Below are 23,510 nucleotides of genomic sequence, written 5' to 3'. Positions count from 1 at the left end.
CCCTAAAAATAACAAATACAGTTGGAAAATTGTTTCTATCTAAATTGGGCTACGTGGCACTTTAGTTATTCTTAGCTTTACCATTTATGTATTTCAACGGTTGGAAATAAAAATGTATGCAACCGTAAATTCTAACTCCAAATATAAATTTCATCCTAATGTAATCAATTTCTTTGTTTGTTGCTATCTTAATGTGCATCGAATGTCTACTAGCAACTTGTAACGCCATGAAAATGCTAAATCTAATGCTAAGCAGCAACATGTTGCTCGCACACCAAATTATTTATGCAAATGCGAATTCGTGGCAACGGCAAACTAGCTTCGCTAAACCTTATCTACTCCAAACATAGTTTTAGGTATAAAGCAACAAAAAATTACAGCGTACTAAAATAGCACACCGCCCCCACTGGCCCGCAGCAATAACTGCATATGCAGCAGGCTCAGTCAGTGTCGAATTCAGAATGTTTATTTTTTTTTTTTTGCCTTTTTTATCGAAGTAACGATGGTTGGGGGGAGGTAAAGATGCGCTGTCTGTCGCATTGAATTGCGGATTAAGGTTAAGCGTGTTTTATTGCACACTTTGTTTTATTAAATATATATACATATATATTTTTTGTTAAATTTATAAATTTTTTATTGAATTTAGTAACACGACAACTGCCTGCTGCACCTTAAAACAAATCAACGCCAAAACGATTACATCATTTACTCATTTATGGCAATACAAACACATACACACATACATATGTACATGTGTATGTATGTATGTATGTTTGTTTATAAAGAATATATAAAGGTATGTTCTTTTGTGTGGTCCTACCAGTCAGTTGGCTTGTTTTGTTGTCATACCTAGTCGTAGTCGTCGTTGACTTGGCCTGATCTGGTTTGGTTTTATTTGATTTTCTGCTGTCTTCATGTCTGTCTGCTTGTTGGCGTTCGAGTTGACATTTTCAAGATGCCAAATGTGCTGGCGAACTGGTAAGACGCCAACGTAAGCGACATGGATTGAATTTCAAATCGTGAAATATTTTCCTTTAGCATTAAAGAATTTTTGTGCCGAATCAGTGAATTATTTGTGGGTAGTTTTTGCAATAATTTTTACATAAATCTATTTTTCACATAAATTGTAAATATTTAGGAGGTGTGGGAAGAATTTATAGCAATTTTTTTTTTTTAATATACAAACATACATACATATGTATGCATTTACCACCTTTTGAGTGCATAAAAATACATTTTACATATTTTTAATTTTTACTTCTTTTTTTTAGCTGTTTTACAGGGTCTTAAAATAGTACGTGTTTTGTTGGGAAACGATTGTTCTTATGTAAGAAGATGGATAAAGCTAAATGTCTAATAAACCTATATAGCGCATGCTTTCTGATAACTACTACTCGAGGGATTATATCTATGAGTTCGAAGTTAACCCTTCCAATCCCAATTTAAGTTGGTTGGGGCTAAAACTTTTTTGACGGCATAGTATTGTTGGCTAATCCTTAAATATAAGCTGGTATTTTAGTATAAAAAAATTGCGGAGTGTCGAAAATAGATTGCCGAATTCCGTTACGGAAAATTTTATGCCAAAGATGCACATCGCACTGGTAAGCCACTCTCTGGAAAAGTCGATGAAATAATACAAATGGCTGAGCAAGACCGGAGCGGAGGCTACTCAAAGAGATGGTGCTAAGCATTTTCTTCCATACGTATAAAGCATGCAGGAAATGTCAGCAAAAATATAGCAAATCAACCACATGAAACTTGCACTTTATTACACTAAAATTTTGGTGATTTTTTTTATAAATTTTACTTTTGCATTTTTTCATTTTAGTGAAACCCTTTAATTGTTTTCAACTAGTTTTTATTATGTAACATTTATAACCAGCAACAGCGGAATCGATTTTCTTTAAAACGATCATTCACTGCAATTTGCACCAAAAAAATTTGATATAAACAAATACAAATTCAAAGATCGGGCTCAACCACTCTCTTATAACTTTTATAAGCTTTCATTAAAAAAAAAATATTATTCGATTGAAAAATGAAGGCTCTAGACTATAAAAAAAAATGTAAAAACTTTTACAAATCCTTTGGTAATCATTCATATTTTGACTCCCTAAATGAATGCAATTGGTCTCATATTTTATATGGGGCAAACACTTTTTCGCAGTATTCAATGGTATAGAATTCTTGAATATCAATATTTTTCGATCAGGAAACTCTTTTTATTTTCAGGAGACTTCCAGTAATAATAATCAATTGTTTATTTCACCATTGTTTAATACTAAAGATTTTTATGGGGGAACCCATTGCATTTTTTTGTGGATTTTGGAGGACCTATAAATGACAGTTAGTAATAAGAAATTGTTAAATAAACCATCGAGTATTGTTCTTGGAAGTCTTTTATTGATTTTTAAGAATTCGATACCATTTCTACGAAAACGTGTTTCCCCTATATAAAAATACATGGAAAACTTCATGGGCTTTGAGGCAGTTTTAAATATCTTTTTTATACACAAAAAAATACGGGTATTCTTTTTTTCCTTTTGGAAAAATCCTATGAGATGAGAGCTTAACATTTTAAACTTTCCTTTCCGCATGCATTTTTTGAACCAAACCAATGTACGTACATGATTAAAATTGATTTTCCATAAATTTTCTTTTTTTAACAAAATTTACCCAACGATCCGAATGACCTTTCAATAAACGTTTCATTACGTTATCGCTGCATATACGAGTATGTATAAGTTTTTCCAATTTAAGCTTTTAACTTTTTAAAATAATGTAAAATTATACGGAAACCAGAGATGTATTTCCTGAAAACATACTCATCAAAAGTCACTAATTTTTAAACATCTTCCACCAGGTGACGGCCGGCAATTTTAATATTTTCCCCTATCTTAGTGAATTAGTATTGTACATGCATATATGTACATATATATTTCTTGGCAGTCCAAATTCTCTACACATTACCGATTGTTAGCGCATTAATAAGGAATTTCGCACATTTCAAAATCTGCGCTATAGGCTTATATGAAACTTCAAAAGCAAAAAAAGGTTCAATTCCGACGTCGCTAGTGTCAGCTGTTAGTGTGTCAACGGGCGCCAAATTATGTTTGAGTAATTTTATTTTCACCAAAGACAGCATTTGCGCCCACTTAGCAATTGATAGCAGGTAGAAATCAAAGGAGAAAGCGCCGCGCTTCCACATACATTCATAGGCACATAAAGCCAAACTAAAGACTTGAAGACTTGACAGCTGCTAAAGGAAAAATAAGAATACATTTTAGACATGCTTCAACGCGAAATGGGAATTTGACCAGCAGAATAAAAACTATTTATATTCATGTGTATACATGTAAGAAACCACATGCATATATGTATACAGTGGCGGCAGAAATAATAGACTCGCCTTACTTTGAAGAGTTTTGGCTATTATTCCATGGTTTATTTTATGTTTAATATTTTTTTTTATAAAAGCCTGGCGAGCCATACAACAAACACCATATAAATTTCCTTTTCAAATTTTTACAAAATAAAATTACATATAAAAATTCGACAAATCTTTACCAATATTTTAAACTTTTTATTCAGATTTTTTAGACAAATTTGCAGTTTTTTCAGAATTTTTAGAAAAATGTATGCAGCTTTGTAGCCCATTCAATTTTAGCATAATAAAGTGTAAGTTTTAAGTGGCCAGAAAATACCGTTGATTTTTGATTTTTTTTTTTTTTGTATTTTTCTTTAAATTCTGGATAAAAAGTTTGAAAACTTGGTGAAAATTTGTCCAATTTTTATAATTTTTGTAGCTTTTATAAAAAAAATATTAAACATAAAATAAACTAAATAAACATAGCCAAAATTCTGAAAAGTACGACGAGTCCATTATTTCTGCCGCCAGTGTACGTACTACCCAAAAATATTGTGCACAACGTAAAAAAGGCTAGAAAATATTGCACTTGAGTTTGCCATTTTCACCCTGATTAACCATTCAGAGAAAGTCGACAGCTGACAACTGACTTTCGTGCTTCCTATTTCCATTTTGATGGGCTCTGAAATTCCCAAGAAATTTCTGGCAACGGTGCTGGCGGCTACATTTTCATTTTTACAATTATTGCCACAATTAATTAATGACTGTCATATAAGCCCATTATAAACTAATGGAGTAACTGTGCATATTTGCAGCGAAACAAAAATAATAAAAACAAAGCAAAACAAAAAAAACGCACATTGCGCGCGAGACGTGTCACAAAAATCTTTGCCGTTGCCGTTGCCACTGCCAACCTCGCAGCCGCATGTCACATGCAACCAGGCGACAATTGAGGAAGAATCGTAAAAGGAGTTATGTGGTTGCATCACGAGTAGCGGATTTGCCTACTTTGCTGCCGTATAGGCTGGCAAGGCAAGCTGCCAACGTTGTGTTGTGGCACTTAAGTGCAATCAATGCGCATCATTTTAAATTTCATTTTATTTTTTTGAAATAAATTTTTACATACGTAGATATGTCTTGTGTTTTATTTTCCACGTTTCCAAGTTTTTATTATAGCTGCAACTATTTCCGTGTAATGATTATTGCAGCCAGCAAGAAAATCTTCACTTGAAAATTTCTATGCATATCATTAAATGCACGTGTGTGTGTTTTACCGCACCAAAAGTAAAGAAAACAAAACTATTTGTTATTGCGTTTATTGCAATATACATAGTGTGAACTTGCGCGTTTTCTAATAAAAGTAAAAACAAAAAAATGATTTCTTGCTATTGACTTCCTTGCATGCTTCTGTGATGCTGCCGTTCAACAAATTATTTCCTCAATTTTGGAAAACTAATAGCAGACGAAACAATCGCATAAAATGGTGTATGCTAGTCATTTAAATTTTACACCTTTTGATATTCGCCAATCGACGAAAATTTCTGCAAAGATTTCTATTACTTTCACTTGCAACTTATATTTTGATATTACATTTTGCAGACATTTAAAAACGGAAGATTTAAGACACAAACTTGTATATACTTACTTATGTACATACATATGTACTTATATGAATGAAAGTTGAGAGAAACTTACAACGAATAAATTATAAATAAAAATTTGCCTACTCACCGTGTTTCCAATTCCTCAAAGCGTTTTTGATTTTCTGGGCGATTGATTAATATTTGCAGCTGTTGATGCAACGCTTCAGCTGTGGACTCGGAATCGCAACGGTAGGCGTGTACGTGCAATGGACATTTTGTTGCCGGATTATAAAGCAACAAAACGCATGCAACGATGTCATCTGTTTGCACGGAGCTGGTTATGGCACTGTGTGGTATAAAATGTTTCGAAGAGCCCTATGTGGCAGTGGAATCAAATTGAAAATATTGCAAAGATATTAGAAATAAATTAGTGAGGAATTAACTAAAATTAAATTGAAAAACTAATGCCCGGTTGTTTCACCCAATTTTAAATTTATCAGCAACAATATTACCGAACAAAATTGTGTTATTTTAAATTTTAACAGTTGAATAAATTTAAAACTGATTGGTGAAACTGGGGATAGATGAAATAAAAAAATAAAATGCAAGAAATAGAAACGAATAAAATGAAATAAATTGAAATGAGATTAATTGAGGGATTAAGAGACGGTATATAAGAAACGAATAAGCGAAGAAAAAAATTAAACGAAATTAAAAAATAAAATAAAATGAAACAAGTCGAAACGAAATGGATCAAAATGAAATGAAACGCAATGGAATGAAGCAAACAGTAATAAAGCGAAATGTGAAGAAATGAAATTAATTGTGGGTGTCATAACTAGTCATATTATCACAATGTAATAAATTTTATAAAAATTAAAAATATTTTTAAGTGGTTCACAACAACCAAAAACTATTTTAAGCGTTTTGAATTTATGAAAATACGACGCTTATGGCACCTTGTGAATTCGAAATGAGATAATTCATATGTAAATATATTAAAAACTATTGCATAATTTAAAATTCTGTGACCATTTTCTTTTTAAGTAACTACATCTCTAGAAAATATTCAAAAAAGGAGCACTGGTATGCTCGAAGAACGTCACAACTTAACAAATGGAAAATGAGAGAAAAACGAGTTTAGCTAGATTTTTTTTTTGCATTGAGAAAATGAAAATAATTAAACAAATATTGGGTGATTTACAATGGAGTCTCACATTTATGGCATGGCAATTTTTTATGCATGAATGTATATTACAGAGGTACTGTTTTTCCATCGGAATTATGTTATTTTAAAACTTTCGCCAAAATATTACAGACAAATTTTAAGATTTACGTGGGCTAGGCTGATTTGAAAATACCTAAAGAATTTTTTTTTATAAATAAAATTGGGTTTAAAAAATATTTTTCCAAAAAATTATCTCAGATGATAGAACAGTTAAAGCTTAAAGGATATTAACATTTAAATATTGCGCAATACTCAGAGCTACCATTGTGATTTCTTTCAATTTTGTTTTGGCATATTTTCAAAAACTATTTTTTTTTATCAAAAAGTTTGTATGTGAAAAAATTACAAAAAATTTGTATGTGAAAAATTTTTCAAGAACAAAAATGTTTTAAATATCTCGTTTTATAGAGAATTTTGATGTATGTATGTATGACTTTTTTTCAAATTTTTACCTCGTCCCGTTGTAGAGATATTTGGAAAACTATTAAATCGATTTGTTTTTGTTTTTGTGTTGGAAAGTTTTGAAAAATGTATTAATCAAGCTCAAATTTCATGAAGTGTGAACCCCGTCCACATTGGTATGGAATGCCCCATATACATATGTTTGTTCCAACTAAATGCTAACCTTATATACATACATAAACACATACTATATTCAAATTTTTTTAATTTTTCTATTTCAAAAAAAAAAACAAAGTAATAATGATTACCCTCTCTTTTTATTTTCCATCACCAACTCAAACTCATTTATTAATTTCTATAAAAAAAAATCTTCCTTTCATATTATTGTATGCTCCATCGACTCACCTGTAATATCTTAATACCCTTGTGAGAGACCTGCAGCGTCACCTTGAGTGGCTCTTGTCCGCGTGACCGATCAATCAGATACGGCAGCACTGAATTGATGACACGAGTACCGCGCAAACCTTTCGCCTCCTCGGCGCCCAAAAACCAAACATAATACGATGCCTTCTGTACGTCACGTCGCAGGCGTAGTGCCATTTTTTGCGCTTTTTACTGTAATCTTGGGACTTCGCCAAATCTCAACAAGCAACAAATATTAAACTTTACTAACTCCAGGCTGACTTGACTGGCTGGCAGGCTGGTGTGGTTTGTTTTAGAGCGTAGGTTGTTTTAGTTGGCTTGTAGATTACCCGTTACTTTTTTTAAATAAAATTTAAATTTTTTTTTTTATTTTAGTGAGCTTCTGTGTTTATGTGGCAGTAAGTTTTTAGGTTAAATGTAAAAATTTCAATTTACATCAGTTTTAAGTCGCTGAAAATAGAAGAAGGAAATACAAATTAGACTGATTAAATATATCGTAAAAAAAATGTTTAGTTTGTATATATAATTTGTCTGTAATAAGTACTTCATACAATTTCGCCGAAAAGTCAAATTTTATTGCGATGGGTTTCTTTTTATATTTGCAAGTTCATGATTATTTTGTGGTTTTTATTATCAAAAAAATTTAATCCCGAAAATAACGACTTTGTTTTATATTATATTTTTAACTATCCGATATATAATGGTATAAGTAGATACAAAAAGCTGTTATATAATACGAATAAATATAAGACATTGCAACCCAATGAATAAATAAGTAGTTTTTTTTTTTAACCATCCACAAAACAGCGCGTGCAGAAAACAACATTCACACTACCTGGCATCCATTGTACTGTTTTCATGTACTTTGAATCTGTTTTTAATCTGCACGATTTACGAACAAAGCTAAGCAGATTGTTGGGTGTCAAATTAACACCCTCATTGCGAGAGTCGTGTCGAATGCAAGTCGTTTTTCGAGAGTCGAATCGTATGGAAAATTTCACGTCATTGCCTAAAATTTCCACTCGACTAGTGTATTAAAACGGAACAAACTTGGCAGCACTGTATAGTTTTCGACAAATTTCGTCGTTTACTTTTTTCAGCACGACAGTAAACAATGCCAATGTTGTCGAGTCTTACAATTTAGCCTAATTTACGACTTACGCAATGAGGCTGTAAGTCTAATTCTTAGTTCTAATTTTTTTGCCATATCCAGTAAAAATAGAAAGTTTGAAGTGAAACATGCAGCATTCGTAATTTTGAAAGTAATACATATGCACATTAGAGTGGTCTAAAAAAATGTAAAGTCGAAATTTTAAAACAAAAAAACAAAAAAACATTTAGAAGTCGCTCAAAGCACTCAAAGTTTTCCATGTATTTTATATGAAAAAAAACAACTTTTCATAGAAATGGTATAAGTAGACCTCTTGAAAATCAAATGATTATTGCAAACTTAAAATTACTAAAACTACATAACCCAAAGTATAAAGTCATATGTAATTTTTTCTCATAAACATTTAGGTCGTCGTACTTAATTTCATCTATTTATTATCCACTTTATGTTTTGCAATAAGAACTTTGATTTTTATTTAGCCACTTCTAGGGCATTTAAAAATTTATTTGTTCATTTATCTGTGTTTTTATTCACGTTTTCACTGCGCTTTAAGCGTTGCGAAAAAATTATTCACACACACATCGAAAGACTTAAGACACAAACTTCATAGAAGGAAGCCACACAGGAAAATTAAGAGGCACAAATCCAAACGCCTAAACATACATACATACACATGTATGCTTTACACAAATTTTACAACACTGAGAAATCAACATTTCAATCATGTAGATTCGACATTTATTTGTATGCAATTCTTTTCCTGTCATCAACACTTAAATAGTTAAATATTTTATTGGCACACATGCATACATACATACATACTATGTATCTAATAAGCATAAAACAGCACACAACTGCTTCAACGTAAATGTGTATCACTGGAAAAAGCTTCTATGTAAACTTCAATATGTATACAGTTGTGGTGAGCTGATTAAGTCAAGTGACATTTTGACTAGTTTTGGCTATTTTTTTTTTTTTGTTTAAGTAATGTTTATATTTCTTTTTATAAAAGTTTAGCACTTTACCTAACCAGCGCCACATAAATCCACATTTCAAACTTCTTGCAAAACATATGAAAATTCAACAAAACTTTGACATTTGCACACAAAATCTTTAAACCTTTTATTTAGAATTTAAAAAAAAATTTGGGCATGTAGTTCTATAGCTCATTAAATTTTAGTAATTTAAAGTGCAAATTTCAAGACGCTTGAAAATCGCGTTGATTTTTAGTAATTTTTTTTTTGCTGATGGTGCTTGTCCATTTTTTATATTGAGCTATTAGTACAAAATAAAAAAATTGGGATGCCAATTTTACGCAAATGCCCAATCATCTGACACTGCCTTTAGCACGCCTTGTAAATCCCCAATTCGAATCAGCTTCAAGCTATCCACGTAATAATAACCAACAAATTATACGAGTATGATGATTATTCTTTTGGGTTTATCGGCTGCGTACGTACGTACATACAATCGTTTGAATAGGTCACATAATTAAAAAACGCGGACGTAGTACAAATAAATATTAAAAGAACTTAAAACACTGAAAGACTAAAACGTGAATTGGTGTAATTTTTTGTAAACATATTGGCTTTTAACAGTTGGCGCTGCAACGTACCACTGCTACTGGCGCATAAAATTTAAAGAAATTACACCCGAAAGGTAGAACAAATTGATTTATTAGTGGTTTTATAACAAGAACACTAAGACAGAATACAAACACTAGCACAAAGGGTTATAATCGTGCAGTCGAGCTTTGAAAATACATAGTAATCATTTTCGACAGTCACATTATAACTTTTTCTAAAAGTTTATACGCGACTCGAATAAAAGAGTTAAAGAAATTCCATTGGCTATTTAATTATGCGATACATTAAATTTACGATTTCTTTTTCTTTGTTTCAATGCCAAACGCTGACAGTCACACGCGCGCACTTTTACTAGTATTTATTTAGTATGCAACAAACAACACGAAACTTTGTATCGATTTACTAATGTACACGCCGCTGCCGCGCTTGTGTGCATTTCGTTTGACCAGCAAGCAGCTAACAGACGTTGTACAAAGCGAGCACTCGCCAAGCATGTCTCGATCGTAGCACGCCAAGTGATTAACTGTGGTGATTTCGATAGATTTTTGGGTGGTTTACCGCTTTGATGATGGCAGTGGTGCTCAGTAAAAAACAACAAAAACAAATCGTAAGACAGCCAAACAACCAGTATTACCTGCCAATACTGCCCACAAGTGGCAAAGAGTGCGACTATTGCGTATGCGTGAGCGCGTCAGTCGATCTCGACACTCAATTCAATCGTTGGCTGAAGAGGAAAAAATAGTTTTGTTAAATTTGTTTAAGCATCGATCTCACCGCGCCAAAGCGCTAGCGTAGTTGGAAAAAAAAAATAACAAGCAACCAATACTAAACATACAGACACATATGCATATGGCATGCATGTTCATCCATTGGCTCCCGAGTTGCGCTTGGTGGTGAAGAAAGCTGAAAGTGGATTGCTTGTAGATTTTTGTCTTTTTTTGTTGTTGTTTTTGATTGAATTTTGTTGCGGCTCCTCGCCTTTTTCGGTGGAATTTTTGTTGAAACTAAAAGTTGTCGTCGCTTGGTCAGTGGCCACTCAGCACTCAACACTCAACACACTACACAACAACTACAACTTTTTTGGTTGATGCTGTTTTATGATAATTTCTGAACAGCACAACATTTTGCATGCAGTTAGTGGTGCACGAGGGCTGCAGGCAGTGTGTGAAGTTTTGTTCGCCAGCATGTGGTAAATTGCAAATAAAGAGTGCCTTGTACGCCCACCTGCGTGATTATTTGCTGTTTACTTGTGGTCATGACAAATTTTCCACAACAGTTTTTTTTTTGTGGAATTTTTTGTTGTAAATTTTGCAAGTAGTTAAATATTTAACGATCGGAGTAATGAGCTTGCTTGTGTGAAAGTGGCGATTTTTGTAAAATTTCCGGTCCCTTGTTTTAAAGAAGAAATTTATAATTAATTTGAAAACAGAAAGCAATCAAGAGGTTAAAAAAAGGATTTGTGTACCTTTTTAGGTGGAACTATACTAAAATATAGATTTGATAATATAAATAATAAGTACGGCTAACTATTTCTTCTCTCGGAAAATGAGCTAAATATTATCGGAGACAATTATGTAGTCATGCATCAATTTTGATAGTTAAATTATTATTGAAGTGAAACATTGGCAAATTCAACGGAAATTGCACACGGAAATGGTGCAACGGAAATGGTTAGGGCCGAGTGTATGCACATGGTATGGGTAAAGATAAAGGCAGAAAATGAAGATCAAAGTAAATTTAAACACTTTACTTTTAAAAGAGATGAGGATGAGGATACCGATATAAGTAAAGATGAAGATAGAGGAAGAAAGATTAAAATAAAGGTAATTTATAGAGAAAAGGATATAGATGGAGACACAGAGACTCAATCTGTGAAATATTTTGGGATTTTATAGATTTTCGGGATTCTTGGGACTTATCGATATAATAATCTATATTTTTATTACTTTTGTTATCGATATTTTTATCGATTTTGTAATAATTATTTTTAACGATTATGTTATCGATATTGTTATTGGTTTTGTTGTGGATATTGTTATAGATTTTGTTGTCGATATTTTTTTTGTTATTGGTTTTGTTGGGGATATTGTTATAGGTTTTGTTATCGATATTTTTATCGAATTTGTTATCGACATTTTTATCGATACTGTTTCGATTTTTCATCGATTATTTATCGATTTTTTAATCGATATTTTTATCGAATTTGTGATCGATATTATTATCGATATTTTGATCGATTTTCTATTATATTTTGCTACCAATATTCCTATCGATTTTGCTATCGAAATTTTGTTGGATGTTACTATCGATTTTGTTATCGGTAGAGTATAAAGCTAAAAATGAAGATAAAGGAAAACACAATAAGAGAGGTGTAATTAGAACAAACAGGAGTAGATGTGGGGATCTAGATAGAAGAGACAAAAAATATAAACTTAAGCAAGAGCAGATGTATGTATGTACATATGTACATATTTTTTTGTTATGATACAAAATAGATATGTAACGTAAGTTTCACTTCTCCAGTGTGGCCCAGGCGCACTTACTTTTTTTTTAATAAATCTTCAAAGTTTATCTAGGTATGTACATCATTCTAATACAAAAAAATCACTCCACAGTTTGCTTACATTTTTTTCTCACGTTGTTGTGACAATTTTAGTTTTCTTTTGAACGTACAATTTTTGGCTATTTTTATTCTGATTAATTAATGTTTGAGGAAATTATAGCTCACAATCCAGCAAAACGCCTGGAAGTCATAATTTCAAAATTCGACAAAGTGTTATCAAAATTTCAAACTTTTTAATCAGAATTTTTAGAAAAGTTGTTGGTGTGCAGTTTTGTAGCTAGTAAGAGATAAACCGTTGATTTTTGGATTTTTTTTCTTGCTGAAGGTGTCGTTCATTTTGTTGAAATTCGTCGGAGATTTGAAAAAACAAGATTGTCAATTTTTTTTTTTCATCCAGTCTAGGATAAATATTACTTTAAATTGTTTCAAGCTCCGCCGCCTATTCGAAAGATAAATTTATTTGTTTTGTGTCTTCTTCTTAACTGATTTTCATGCAATTAAAAGCTCAAGTCTTATCAAATCATTTCACACTCTCAAAATTTTCTATGCCACTTTGATGATTGCTTTAATTAACGGTTTGGTGTTTAAGTTCGCCTGCCATGCATGAAAATCATTGAAAAATCTTACAAATAAAGTATTGTAAAGAATAGTAAATATATGCGACTTAAAAATTTCACCTGTCGGCATTAATTAGCACAAAAGCAAGCAACTGTCAAACCAAAAACTTAAAAAAAATAATCATGAAACCGATTATTAAACCAAATAAATAGCGAAAAAATGCCACGCAGCGCAGTTTGGAGTGTCTGGCTTTGTGAGCTTAGCGCTAAATTTAACGTCGCTCTATGTATAATCATCTGCCTTAATTTTAACAAAATTTGTTTTTTTTTTTAGCGATTCAACTAAGCCGGATAGCAACTGTGTATTGCTTGCGACAACGAAGATTTCTTTTATGGAAATCAGTGAATGAATGCATTCTGCATTGAAGTGATTGAATGAGTGCATTATTCATCGCCAATATACATATACATACACATATATTTTGCTTTTGTTTCACTACCCACTTTTACTGTGGCGCAGAAAATCAAAATCGGTTAAACGCGTTCGCAAGCAGCTTTCTGCTTTCCGCTGGGTGTTGACTTCTTTAAGTCTTTTTTTCTGTAATCTCTCGCATTTAGCAAACCACGCTTCTGCTAGCCAACCTGTCGTGGTGCCTGAGCGCTGCTATCTCAAATGACGACGAGTTAAGCTTGTAGCCGCTCAACAAACAAGCTGCTGGCGGAGCGTACAAAGCTGCCGCACCCAAAAATCAAATTGTATGCGAAAGAAATTAGGCGCCGAAATGCTGATTAATGTATTTATAGTCGTATGTATGTTTGCGCAGTATGTGTGCTAAAGGAAAGCGGATAAGTGATGGGAAAATGCATTCCTCTTTCATATGCATACATACGTATGTACATATGTATATATGGTTGTAAATTTTGCAAATGCATGCACGCTTTTAGGTCGCAAAAAAGATGCTAAGCCACCTCTGCTGACAGGTTTAAGTTGGTTGCAGCAGCAGCAGCTTAATCTTGCCACCACTGCCAGCCGGTGTCACATCACTTTTTTTGTACTAACAACGCTTGATAACGTTCATTCGAAAGCGCCCGAAGCTTACTTATTTTTTTTTTTAAATTAAAATAACTACAAATAAGTCAGTCAGTAGGAGCTTTGTGCGAAAGTGAACGAACGACTTACAATTTGCTGTTAATCATGTTTCCAAGACGTTTTTTTTTCTTGTTGATTTAGATTTTTTATCGGACACAACTAGTGCATGACTTTCATAAATTAGTAATATTAATAAAAATTAATAATAGTGCGGTGCGTATAAGCAGGACGGGTTTTGTGCGGGGTATGTCTCGATTTCTTCATTATGCTATTTAATGCAGCTAACAGTGGCCGATGAATTGCATGCATAGCAAATGATTGAAACACATAAGCTCACTTCAAAAAGTTCTGTGCTATCATCTGATCTGAAGGAAACGTAGTGACCCTCCGGGGTTGGGGATATTTTGCCCAAGCTCGCCTCAAATCTTCTCAACTAATTAAAAAAAAAAAAAAAAATAAGTGCGCCTGGGCCACACTCGAGACGTGAAAATTACGTTACATATCTAGTTTGTGTCATAACCAATATTTATACATAAATGGACAACAAATTCGATAAAACATCGATATCCAAATCGTTAAAAAATATCGATAACCAAATCGATAAAAAAATATCGATAAGTAAATCGATAAAAATATCGATAACAAAATCAATAAAAATATCGATAACAAAATCGATAAAAAGTATCGATAAATAATATCGGTAAATAATCCGAATAAAAATATAGATAAAAATATCGGTAGCAAAATCGACAACAAAATCGATAAAAAGTAACGATAACAAAATCGATAAAAATATCGATATTCAAATCGATAAAAAATATAGAAAAAAATCTATCAATAATCTGATTAAAAATATCGATACCAAAATCGATAACAAAATCGATAACAAAATCGATAAAAATATCGATTATTATATCGATAAGTCCCGAGAATACTGAAAATCCCGAAACACCTCCCACGTTGCGTATCTGTCTCTATCTGTATCCTTTTCTTTATACATAATTACCTTTATTTTAATCTTACTTCCTCTATCTTTATCTTTACTTTTATCGGTATCCTCATCCTCATCTTTTTCTTAATATTTATCTCTGTTTTTACCTTTATGTTTATATTTTCTTCATCTACATATTCCCTTCGCCTTTGCCCTTTTATGAGTAAACTGTTTAAATTTACCTTCATCTTCATTTTTGCATTTATCTTTACACATCTTTGTTTTTGTTTTTATTTTTACCTTTGCATTTATCCTTTTCTTTATCTATGTACGTAGTCAGCTGTATTTTCATTCTTCTATTGGTCTTTTGCTAAGTCTTATTCTCTAACCGTTTATTAGCACGTTTTTGTTAAACTAATACCATTTGCATACATTTCAGAAGCACTTGATTCCGTCCCAACCGTGGCATTTTCAGAAGAGGCAAATAAGGCCTTTTACATTGAGAACTACGAAACTAAAAACAAACTAAAGAAGTAACTGATTTTACGGACTAAAATCCCCCATACATGGTTTTTGTATAATGAATTAGCCCCAAGGGTTAATTTTAGTAAGACTTATTCAAAAAAAAAATTACGCCCTTACTTGCTTCAGTATTATTTTAAGCAGCATGTACTTATGTATGTAGTATATTTATTGACTCTCAAGGCTTTAAACTCGATGAAGTATTTTTGTATGTACATATATAATAATACAACTAGCAACGGCGGCAGAGACAACAGCAATGGTGAACAAGTGAAGTTAGCCGCTATTGGCCTCTGGCAAACAAGCTTCATTGCTTCTGCCAGGCGTGTAATTCACTTGCGGAGGCTAGCCAAGGAGATGAGTAAGTGCCTGGCAGCACTGGTTTGTGGTTTTTGTCGCTTTGTATATGGAAATCGCTGAATTAGGTGCTGACTTTTCTTTTTTGCTTTTGCCAATGCTATCTACTCATGTTATTTGTTATTGTATTTTGGGTGGACTTTTTTCGTTTATTTTACCGCTGGCGTTTTGCTTATCTCTACTTGCGATCCATGTCAGGTATGTATGTACACACTGTTTGTAATGAAAACTTGCAACATTTTACTGTAAAATTGTTGTGGTCCTACTTACTTTTTTATATATATTTTTTTTGTTGTGCAAGTCTCTGTTGAATGCAAAAATGACAAACACGAAAATTTTTTTTCAACTTATACAAGTTTCTCTCCAGAAGCAAAATATTTGCTATTTATCTTGTACTTTTATTGCGAAAATATCTATGTATTCAAGACGGCTGTATGTATGATATTAAGCTGATGCTGCTTTTAAATGTTTCTTTTTTATATCAGCTAGTAGTTATCGGTAATTAAATTGAAAAATAGCTCTGTCGGTTGGGTAGTGAAATTTTAATACCATGCCATTAGGTCAGCGGGTAAATGGTTTGTGCCTTCAATGAAGGGTTAAATGTGACAAGGTTGGGATGTGCAGTTTCATTGGCAATTATGTTTTGATTGCCAGCTAATCGGTGGGAAAATTTTGAAAATATGAATTTGAATAAAGCAAAGGAAAATATGTCGTTCAAGGGCAAGAGATCATCAGATTGTGGGAAAAACGGTATACAACTTTTTTTTTTGTGAACTTAGCGCATGAATTGATCTTTACCAGATTATGACCTATATACTTCATCGAATATTAGCAAAATTTTTATTTATTTTTAATTCAGATTATGTGACAATGCCGAAATTAACACCATCTGAGTTAAGTGTTGACCAGCAAATTTAACAATCGCGGGAAATTTTCCCATAGTTAAGGTCGCCTTAACCGACTTTAAACTAATTGCAGCAAAAAAGGCGCTATCAAATTTTATATGATTCGTAAAAACAAAAATATTCGAGATATGTTTTTTTTTGGGAATCTAAAAAAAATGTTTTCACGAAAAGTGATTCTGGTAAGAAATGCAATTGAATCTAATTAATTATCGAATATCCAACCCGGACGCAAATTTTTTTCTCGGTGAATAGATGTATTCAAAAAATTTAAACTGAAATAATTTTTCTTATTTTCGATTCCAAGCCATTTTCCCCGCTGCTATTGGTAATTTGACCATTTTTTTTTTTGCAAAAATTAATTATGACCAAACAAGTAGATTAGTTAAAGAAAGATTTTTTTTATAATTTTTTTTTTTAAGATTTTTTTATTGATTGGCATAATTTCCCACATTTCGGCAAAAAAAAAATCTTAACCTTTGAGGATCCATGGGTCTAAAAAAGTCACTTTTTAATTTTTGTTTTTATTGAACGCGTTTGTTTTCTTTAATACAATTATTTGGACAAAAAATGCCACATAGCTATAAAAACTGTATAAACAGTTTCCATTTTCGAAAAATATTGCCAAATTGCACCAATTTCAATTGAAACCCGCAAAGTTTTGAATATCCTAATTTATCTGCTGAAAAGTTAAAAGGGGCAGCCTTTACAGCATAAAAATGTTAAACAGCCTTTTGGTTCCTCTCTTATTGTGTTCTGCCCTCCAAATGGTAAATAGTTCATTAGTGATAGTATCAAGAATGCTTACAAAAAAAGAAATTTTCTCAGCAATTGAAAAAAGCTACATGAAATTTAATAATTTAACTCAAAACTCTTTATTTTTTTATACGTTTTTTAAAAACTAAACACGGCTGAAAAGGGCCAACCTTTTTCTTGAAAGCTTTTTCAATTATCATTTAAATAATAATATTAAAGGTATGTATTTTTCTACCCAAAAAAAAAAAAAAAAAAATACCAGTTATAGTATCTACTTACTTTTTATGCTTTATATTTTCGTTAATTTTTTAGACAATTTTTAACTTGTTATGGTTGTTTGGAAATGGCTAAAAAACACAAAACAAAATCGATTCCAATATTTCACTTACAGATACGGACTTTGACCCCCTGCTAACCAGTTGCCGTTCACTTTTAGCAAAAACAAAAGACACCATTATTTGGTTTGAATTTTTTTTTATCAAACACCAAGGACACAAAAAATGATAAAATTACACTTAGTGCGCTGTGTAATTGTGTAATGGCCTCTAGGAAAACGACTTATACACTGAGAAAAGAGTTTAGTTACGTCAACTAAATATGTTTTTATCAACACATGATTTGGTTATAGTTACATTATTTGTTTATAGTTACCAAATCATGTGTTGAGAGGAATATATTTGGCTGACTTTTTTCTGAGTGTATCACAATTTTGACAAGATATTTTATCTGAATCCTAAATGCCGATATTATAGCAATAGTATTATAACAAGAGAATTTCTTAGGAAGCTCTTAAATTTATTTGAGGAATGGGAAATATTTGTATAGTTATATTTTTTGTGTTTCTTGATGTGAACAACTTCACACACACACACTTAAAGTTCGCTTCTCAAGTCTTTCATTTGTTTAGATCAAATCATACACAACACACTTGCCCAGTATTGGTTTAGATTCCGTTACCAATTTCAACTTTTATATCTACATACATACTTTATATTCCCTCTATACATATATGCAGATGCACATCTGGATACTCTCACAAAAATACATACACAGGAAGCACATCAATAAAAAAATGATTAATTTTCAATTTTCATTGCCTCATAGCAAAATAAATCTACTACAGGTTTCGTGCTGCCAATCAAACCACAAATCGAATATCGAATATGGACTGAAACTGGTGAGCTTACAAAAAAAAAAAGCCGACAGAATGGCACAATAACTAGTAGACTAATCACTGAGAAAACTTCTGATTGTTGCACATACCCCAGACCAACTTGAATGATTAATAATAATACGAATGACTGACAGCTGGTTGGTGAACTGCCAGTCAACCTGACTGCGTATGCTGCAGTAAACCACATTTGGTGTTGATGCTTACGTACTTATGACTGTAAATGCATTGAAAAAGACGAGAGAATACTAAAAATTCAATACACCTGAGAATAGCGAAAGAGAAATGCGAAAGTTGTTGCTGCTGCAGCTGCAAACCGGCAAAAGGTTTGGCGGAATTTCATTGATAAATACACATTGAACAACTAGGCTAAAGACTCGAGTAGTAAGTAGGTATGTATGTATGTATAACTGGCAGCAAAACTTACACATTCATTCATTCGATTCATAATTCATGGCTGCGCAGCAAAATAGATAATAATAATTGAAAATACGTACATATAGAAAAATCACCAGAGAAGTAAGCAACAAGTTCAGTGCATCAAAGGAAAGTCGGCAATTGTGACAGCTCTGTGTTGGTGTTGTCTGGCTGCTTGCCTGGTTGCTTGCCGGTACTCTGCTTGTGGTCTGGAGCAGCTAAGGCATTGTGCAACATTGAACAACACAGCACAGCACCTGCAGAATGGAACAAGTACATGCAAGTAAAGCTGCTGCCATGGGGAAAAGTGAACCAATTGAATTGACTGCAATTCAGTGCAAACTCAGCCAGCCGATATTGTGTCGCCGCAATTTCATGCAATTCTAGGTTGCTCGCATGCCACACTCAACTCTGAGTAGCACTGCTGTTGACGCATTTCACACAATACAAGAAATTTCAATTAGCCAACACAAGATGCAAGACGGTTTTTTTTTTGCTTTTAAGTTTTAATATTTTCTTAGTCTGCTTGTCAACTTTCATTGCAAGCCTAGGTGTGTGTGTGTGTATAAGTACTTGCCATGCGGCTTTGTGGTTTAGAAATTCCACTTTGTGACATCTAAATTTATTAATTTTTTCTTCTGCATGTGCAACCTGTTATTTTTGGAATATTTATAATATCCACTACTGGTGAAAAGATACAATTTGGCAGCGACAAAAAAATATGGAAATGCCACTGTATTAATGCAAATCAAAAAATAATGATAATGTTACGTGCCAGATGCCGACTTTAAGAACAAATATTTATGAGAGTTATGACAACTTTTGAAAGCGGTATTATTAAATAAAATAAATCAATTTATTGAGATGAGCTGTTTTCCTTCACATATGTATCACTTTTTCAACACTGTCAAAGATTTTTGTACTTTAATGTAACTTAACCTTCGCCTAACTTATCGAACCCGAACATGCGAATTTATCATGTCGGCCTTGAATTCTAGGGCGCGCTGTGGGTAAAAAGATAGCACTGCTGCCTCTTTACGCTAAATACTAGTGTCACTCGGCACATTGAGACGATTGGAGACGATCAATATATAAGGACAGCTCTAAAGAAAAGCGAAAAATTCATATAAATTGACGCACATGAAATGGAAAATAAATTTTCTTCAATCAAAATTTCTCAAATCAGCTCTCTAGAAAAAAAAAATGCAAGAATATTTATTTCTTTAAGAAAATTCACAGCAAAAGCAAAGTACTTTTTTAACCAACAGTAATAAGGAAAAGTTTTTCTTGTGATTTTTCTTGAGAGCTGCAAACAGCTCTATAACTCCAGGTCAATGCTATTTGTTTTCGAGCGATATTTTTATAAGGAGGATTTGCAAGGGGATATTTTATATGGACTACATATCATTGCCAGCTAAAACCATAGTCGTAGAAATTTTGAGGTCGTTTTTGAGGGTATTTTTCCCAGGAAAGTGCAGAAATATACCATCGGAACTTAATGGTGTATTGAATTTTAACAGCATCAAAGCTCACGCCCTTAACTCGCGCCTGCTGGTACGGCGCTCTGTGAAAATATGAACGCGGAGCACAAGCAAACTCCTTCTCTTCTACACAGAAAAAAAAAGTTTTCTGAGGGAGATCGCTGGCCAGAGTGTCTGAATTATGAGAGCCCCTGCGCATATTTCCCTCAGAAAACGGTCACCGATGCAGCACATTTCAGTGATACGGAATGGATCGCGGAAGTCGCTGACTTGTATGTCACATTCAATCCGCTCAAAGAATTCAATTGCTCACTTCAAGGGCAAATAACAATTCAATACAAGTTGATCGATAAAGTAGCTGCACTTAGAGCCAAATTGGGTTTGTGGAAACGGCACGTGAAACGGCGTATATTTGACAAGTTTCAAATATTCGCGGAGATTTTGAAAGATTTAGTAGTAGTAGTAAAAGTTTAATCGCTACTTCACAACCATAAAGCCATGTAATGGATATGCGACCCATTTGTTACGGAAAAAGCAATAAGAATTAAGGCGAACTTAGCACAGTGCATAGGCAACGGGCTGAGTCAGATGGGGTCGTTGGATCGAATCCCACTGAAAGAAGTCTGATCAGGAAATGTGGTGATTTCCGAAATAGCTATGACTTCTACCTTTTTTCCAAATTATTGTTGCTTTTCCACAATAGTTTTTCATTAAAAAACGACCTCAAGCTCAATAAAAATTGTTGAATATAATTGTTGTAAGGTCATAAATAAAAAAAAAAAACAAAACAAAAAAAAATTAAAAATATTTAAAAATTTAAGCTTCTTCTGTTTTCGTTTTATGCATTAGCATTAAATTTCTTCGAAGCCATTATAAGTATACATATTAATTTATTTTTATTTTCATTGAAAAAACTAAACAAGGGAAGCCCCTACCAACTTACGGCGCCTCCTATTGGCAAATAGTTTTTTTTATGTAAACCTTTTTAATGGTACAATTACACACGAGTGTTCATCATTGCCTGCCGAGCAGCGACCGCTTTAAAAATATGCTTTTATGTTTTCGGTGCAGATGTGATCAGATATCGAACCTGAATGCTAGTAAAAACTTATCTCTAACTATTTTTGGTATTGATTACTTTCGTTTAATTTGCCACAATTCATTTGCCATAAATGTAGTTTTATTTAAGCGCTAAACATCAAGCAAAACCAAAAAAAAAAAAACTTAAACAACAAACTTGTCAACCAACTAATTAAAATGCCTTAAGCCACAAATTGCATAAAAATCATAATGGAAACTTGCTCGCCCAAAGCATACTCGGCTTTATCAAAATATCTAGCAGCAGCTGCAGCTGTTGCATTATTATTTATTAATTTCTCATAAAAATTTCGATGACCGCATTTTTCAGCAGCATTAAAATTGTTGTGGTTACAGGCATGTTGGTCTTTGTTTTTGTATTTTGCTATAGTTTTATAATATTGATTGAACACCAGCAGTATGTTTTGTGCAATAGAGCAAGCGAGCAAGCAAGTAAGTAAGCTAAGGCTAAAAAGCAATTCATATTTAATAGCGAAGAAATTCATAAGCGGCAATCAAGTGAAAGTGTTTAAACGTGTTTGATATTTTGTCAATTCCATGTGTGTTCGGTTTTGTTTTCATATTTGCTTTTTTTTTGTGTGTTTTGCTTTTCGTTCCTTTGTTCAGTTATTTGTGATTTTTATTTTAGTATTAAAGTACTCAAGTGCACACACACACACACACACAGCAAATTTTGCGGCACCTCTTAGCCAAGTAAAAAGACACTTGACTCTTTGTTTGCTTACGCAAAGCTTTAATGATGATGAGTTTGAGTGGAACAATTATAGGCGTAAATGGTAATTGCTTATTGGAAATTACTTGAGCTGCGTTGTGTTGTTGGCACATACGACAGTGATGTATGGATGTACCTATGAATAACGCACTTGAGTTATTGAGTAATTGTATATGGGCATGATGTTCATTATGGAAAATTTGCAAATAATTATAGCGCTTAACATAACTATACGACACCCACATATTTACGTAGTTTATTCTATAATAAAAATCTTATAAATGAGCGCCGAGGTTTTTACGATTTTATTTATTTATATTTTCCATACTTTTTTTTATAGAAATATAAATAGTCCATTCAACAGCAAAAACCACAAGAATCAATTTTTTTTTTAATTTCATAGAAAACTCGGGAATATGTAAGAAATTTTCATGAAAATTAAAAGTTTTAAGTAAAAGATTGTGTTCATACGTTATTTACATATTTATATGGCAGAATTGAAAAGTTGAAAATTTCTTGCATTTCCCAGAGTTCGGTATGAAATTAAAAAAACTTCGACTTTCGCTCGAAGAACCATTTGGCAACTAAAGTCTGAGAAACTTTCTGACAGAGACCGAAACGGGAACCAATCTTTTCTGAACTATTCGCGAAGAAATTTTTTCTCAGAGCGTTCCAATAGTTTGCAACGTTTGAATACTAAATTAATAAAAAAAAAAATAACTGAAAGATAATTTTGCAAATTAAGTCAACAAAAGACTTAAGACACGAACTTTTCTTGCGCAAAAATCGAAAAATTGTTCCATAAATGGACGATTCGCCGTAATGATAAACGAAGTTGAAATGATCCAGCTTTCTTAATGAAACGATTTTTCATTATCAAAACGTCAGCGTATACTTATTTTTGACCCTCACAGTAAATTAAGTTTCCAAACTCTGTACAAAAATTAAAAAGGATCAACAATGTTTTATTTAGAATTAAATAAAATGTGGTTATGCAGTTACATACATATATGTGAGTGTCGTATAGTTATGATAAGCACTATATGTATGAGTATGAGCATATGGGTTGCGACAGCGTAGCCAACGTGTGGGCGTAGTGATTTTTTTTTAAATTTGATTTCTACTAAATTCATGAAAAAGTCGGCATAATTAAATACAAATCTTCGCACAAAAAAAAAGACATTATAAGTAAGTTTGCGGTAATACGAGTATTTGCAAATGCACTTACCAATTATTTTATTGCGCTAAAATTG

General features: G+C 32.6%; 1 protein-coding gene across 1 annotated transcript in view; it reads right to left on the bottom strand.

Moving 5' to 3' along the window:
* Positions 1-4,977: 4,977 nt before the first annotated feature.
* LOC108367861 (uncharacterized) overlaps positions 4,978-23,510 on the bottom strand; it is a 41,763-nt gene continuing 23,230 nt past the window's right edge. Inside the window, exons 2-3 of the mRNA XM_017622559.1 lie at positions 6,986-7,453; positions 4,978-5,325 (exon numbers count right to left, since the gene is read on the bottom strand). Of these exons, the coding sequence (XP_017478048.1) occupies positions 5,095-5,325; positions 6,986-7,180 (426 nt within the window). The 5' untranslated portion in view covers positions 7,181-7,453 and the 3' untranslated portion in view covers positions 4,978-5,094. The remainder of the gene's footprint in view (positions 5,326-6,985; positions 7,454-23,510) is intronic.

This window comes from Rhagoletis zephyria, unplaced genomic scaffold (genome assembly GCF_001687245.7).
Source record: "Rhagoletis zephyria isolate East Lansing unplaced genomic scaffold, Rhagoletis_zephyria_1.1 Rzeph_scaffold_02835, whole genome shotgun sequence".
In the NCBI taxonomy this organism is placed as follows: Eukaryota; Metazoa; Arthropoda; class Insecta; order Diptera; family Tephritidae; genus Rhagoletis; species Rhagoletis zephyria.
Note: the sequence above shows the minus strand (reverse complement) of the source record. Positions and strands in the feature narration are given on the sequence as shown.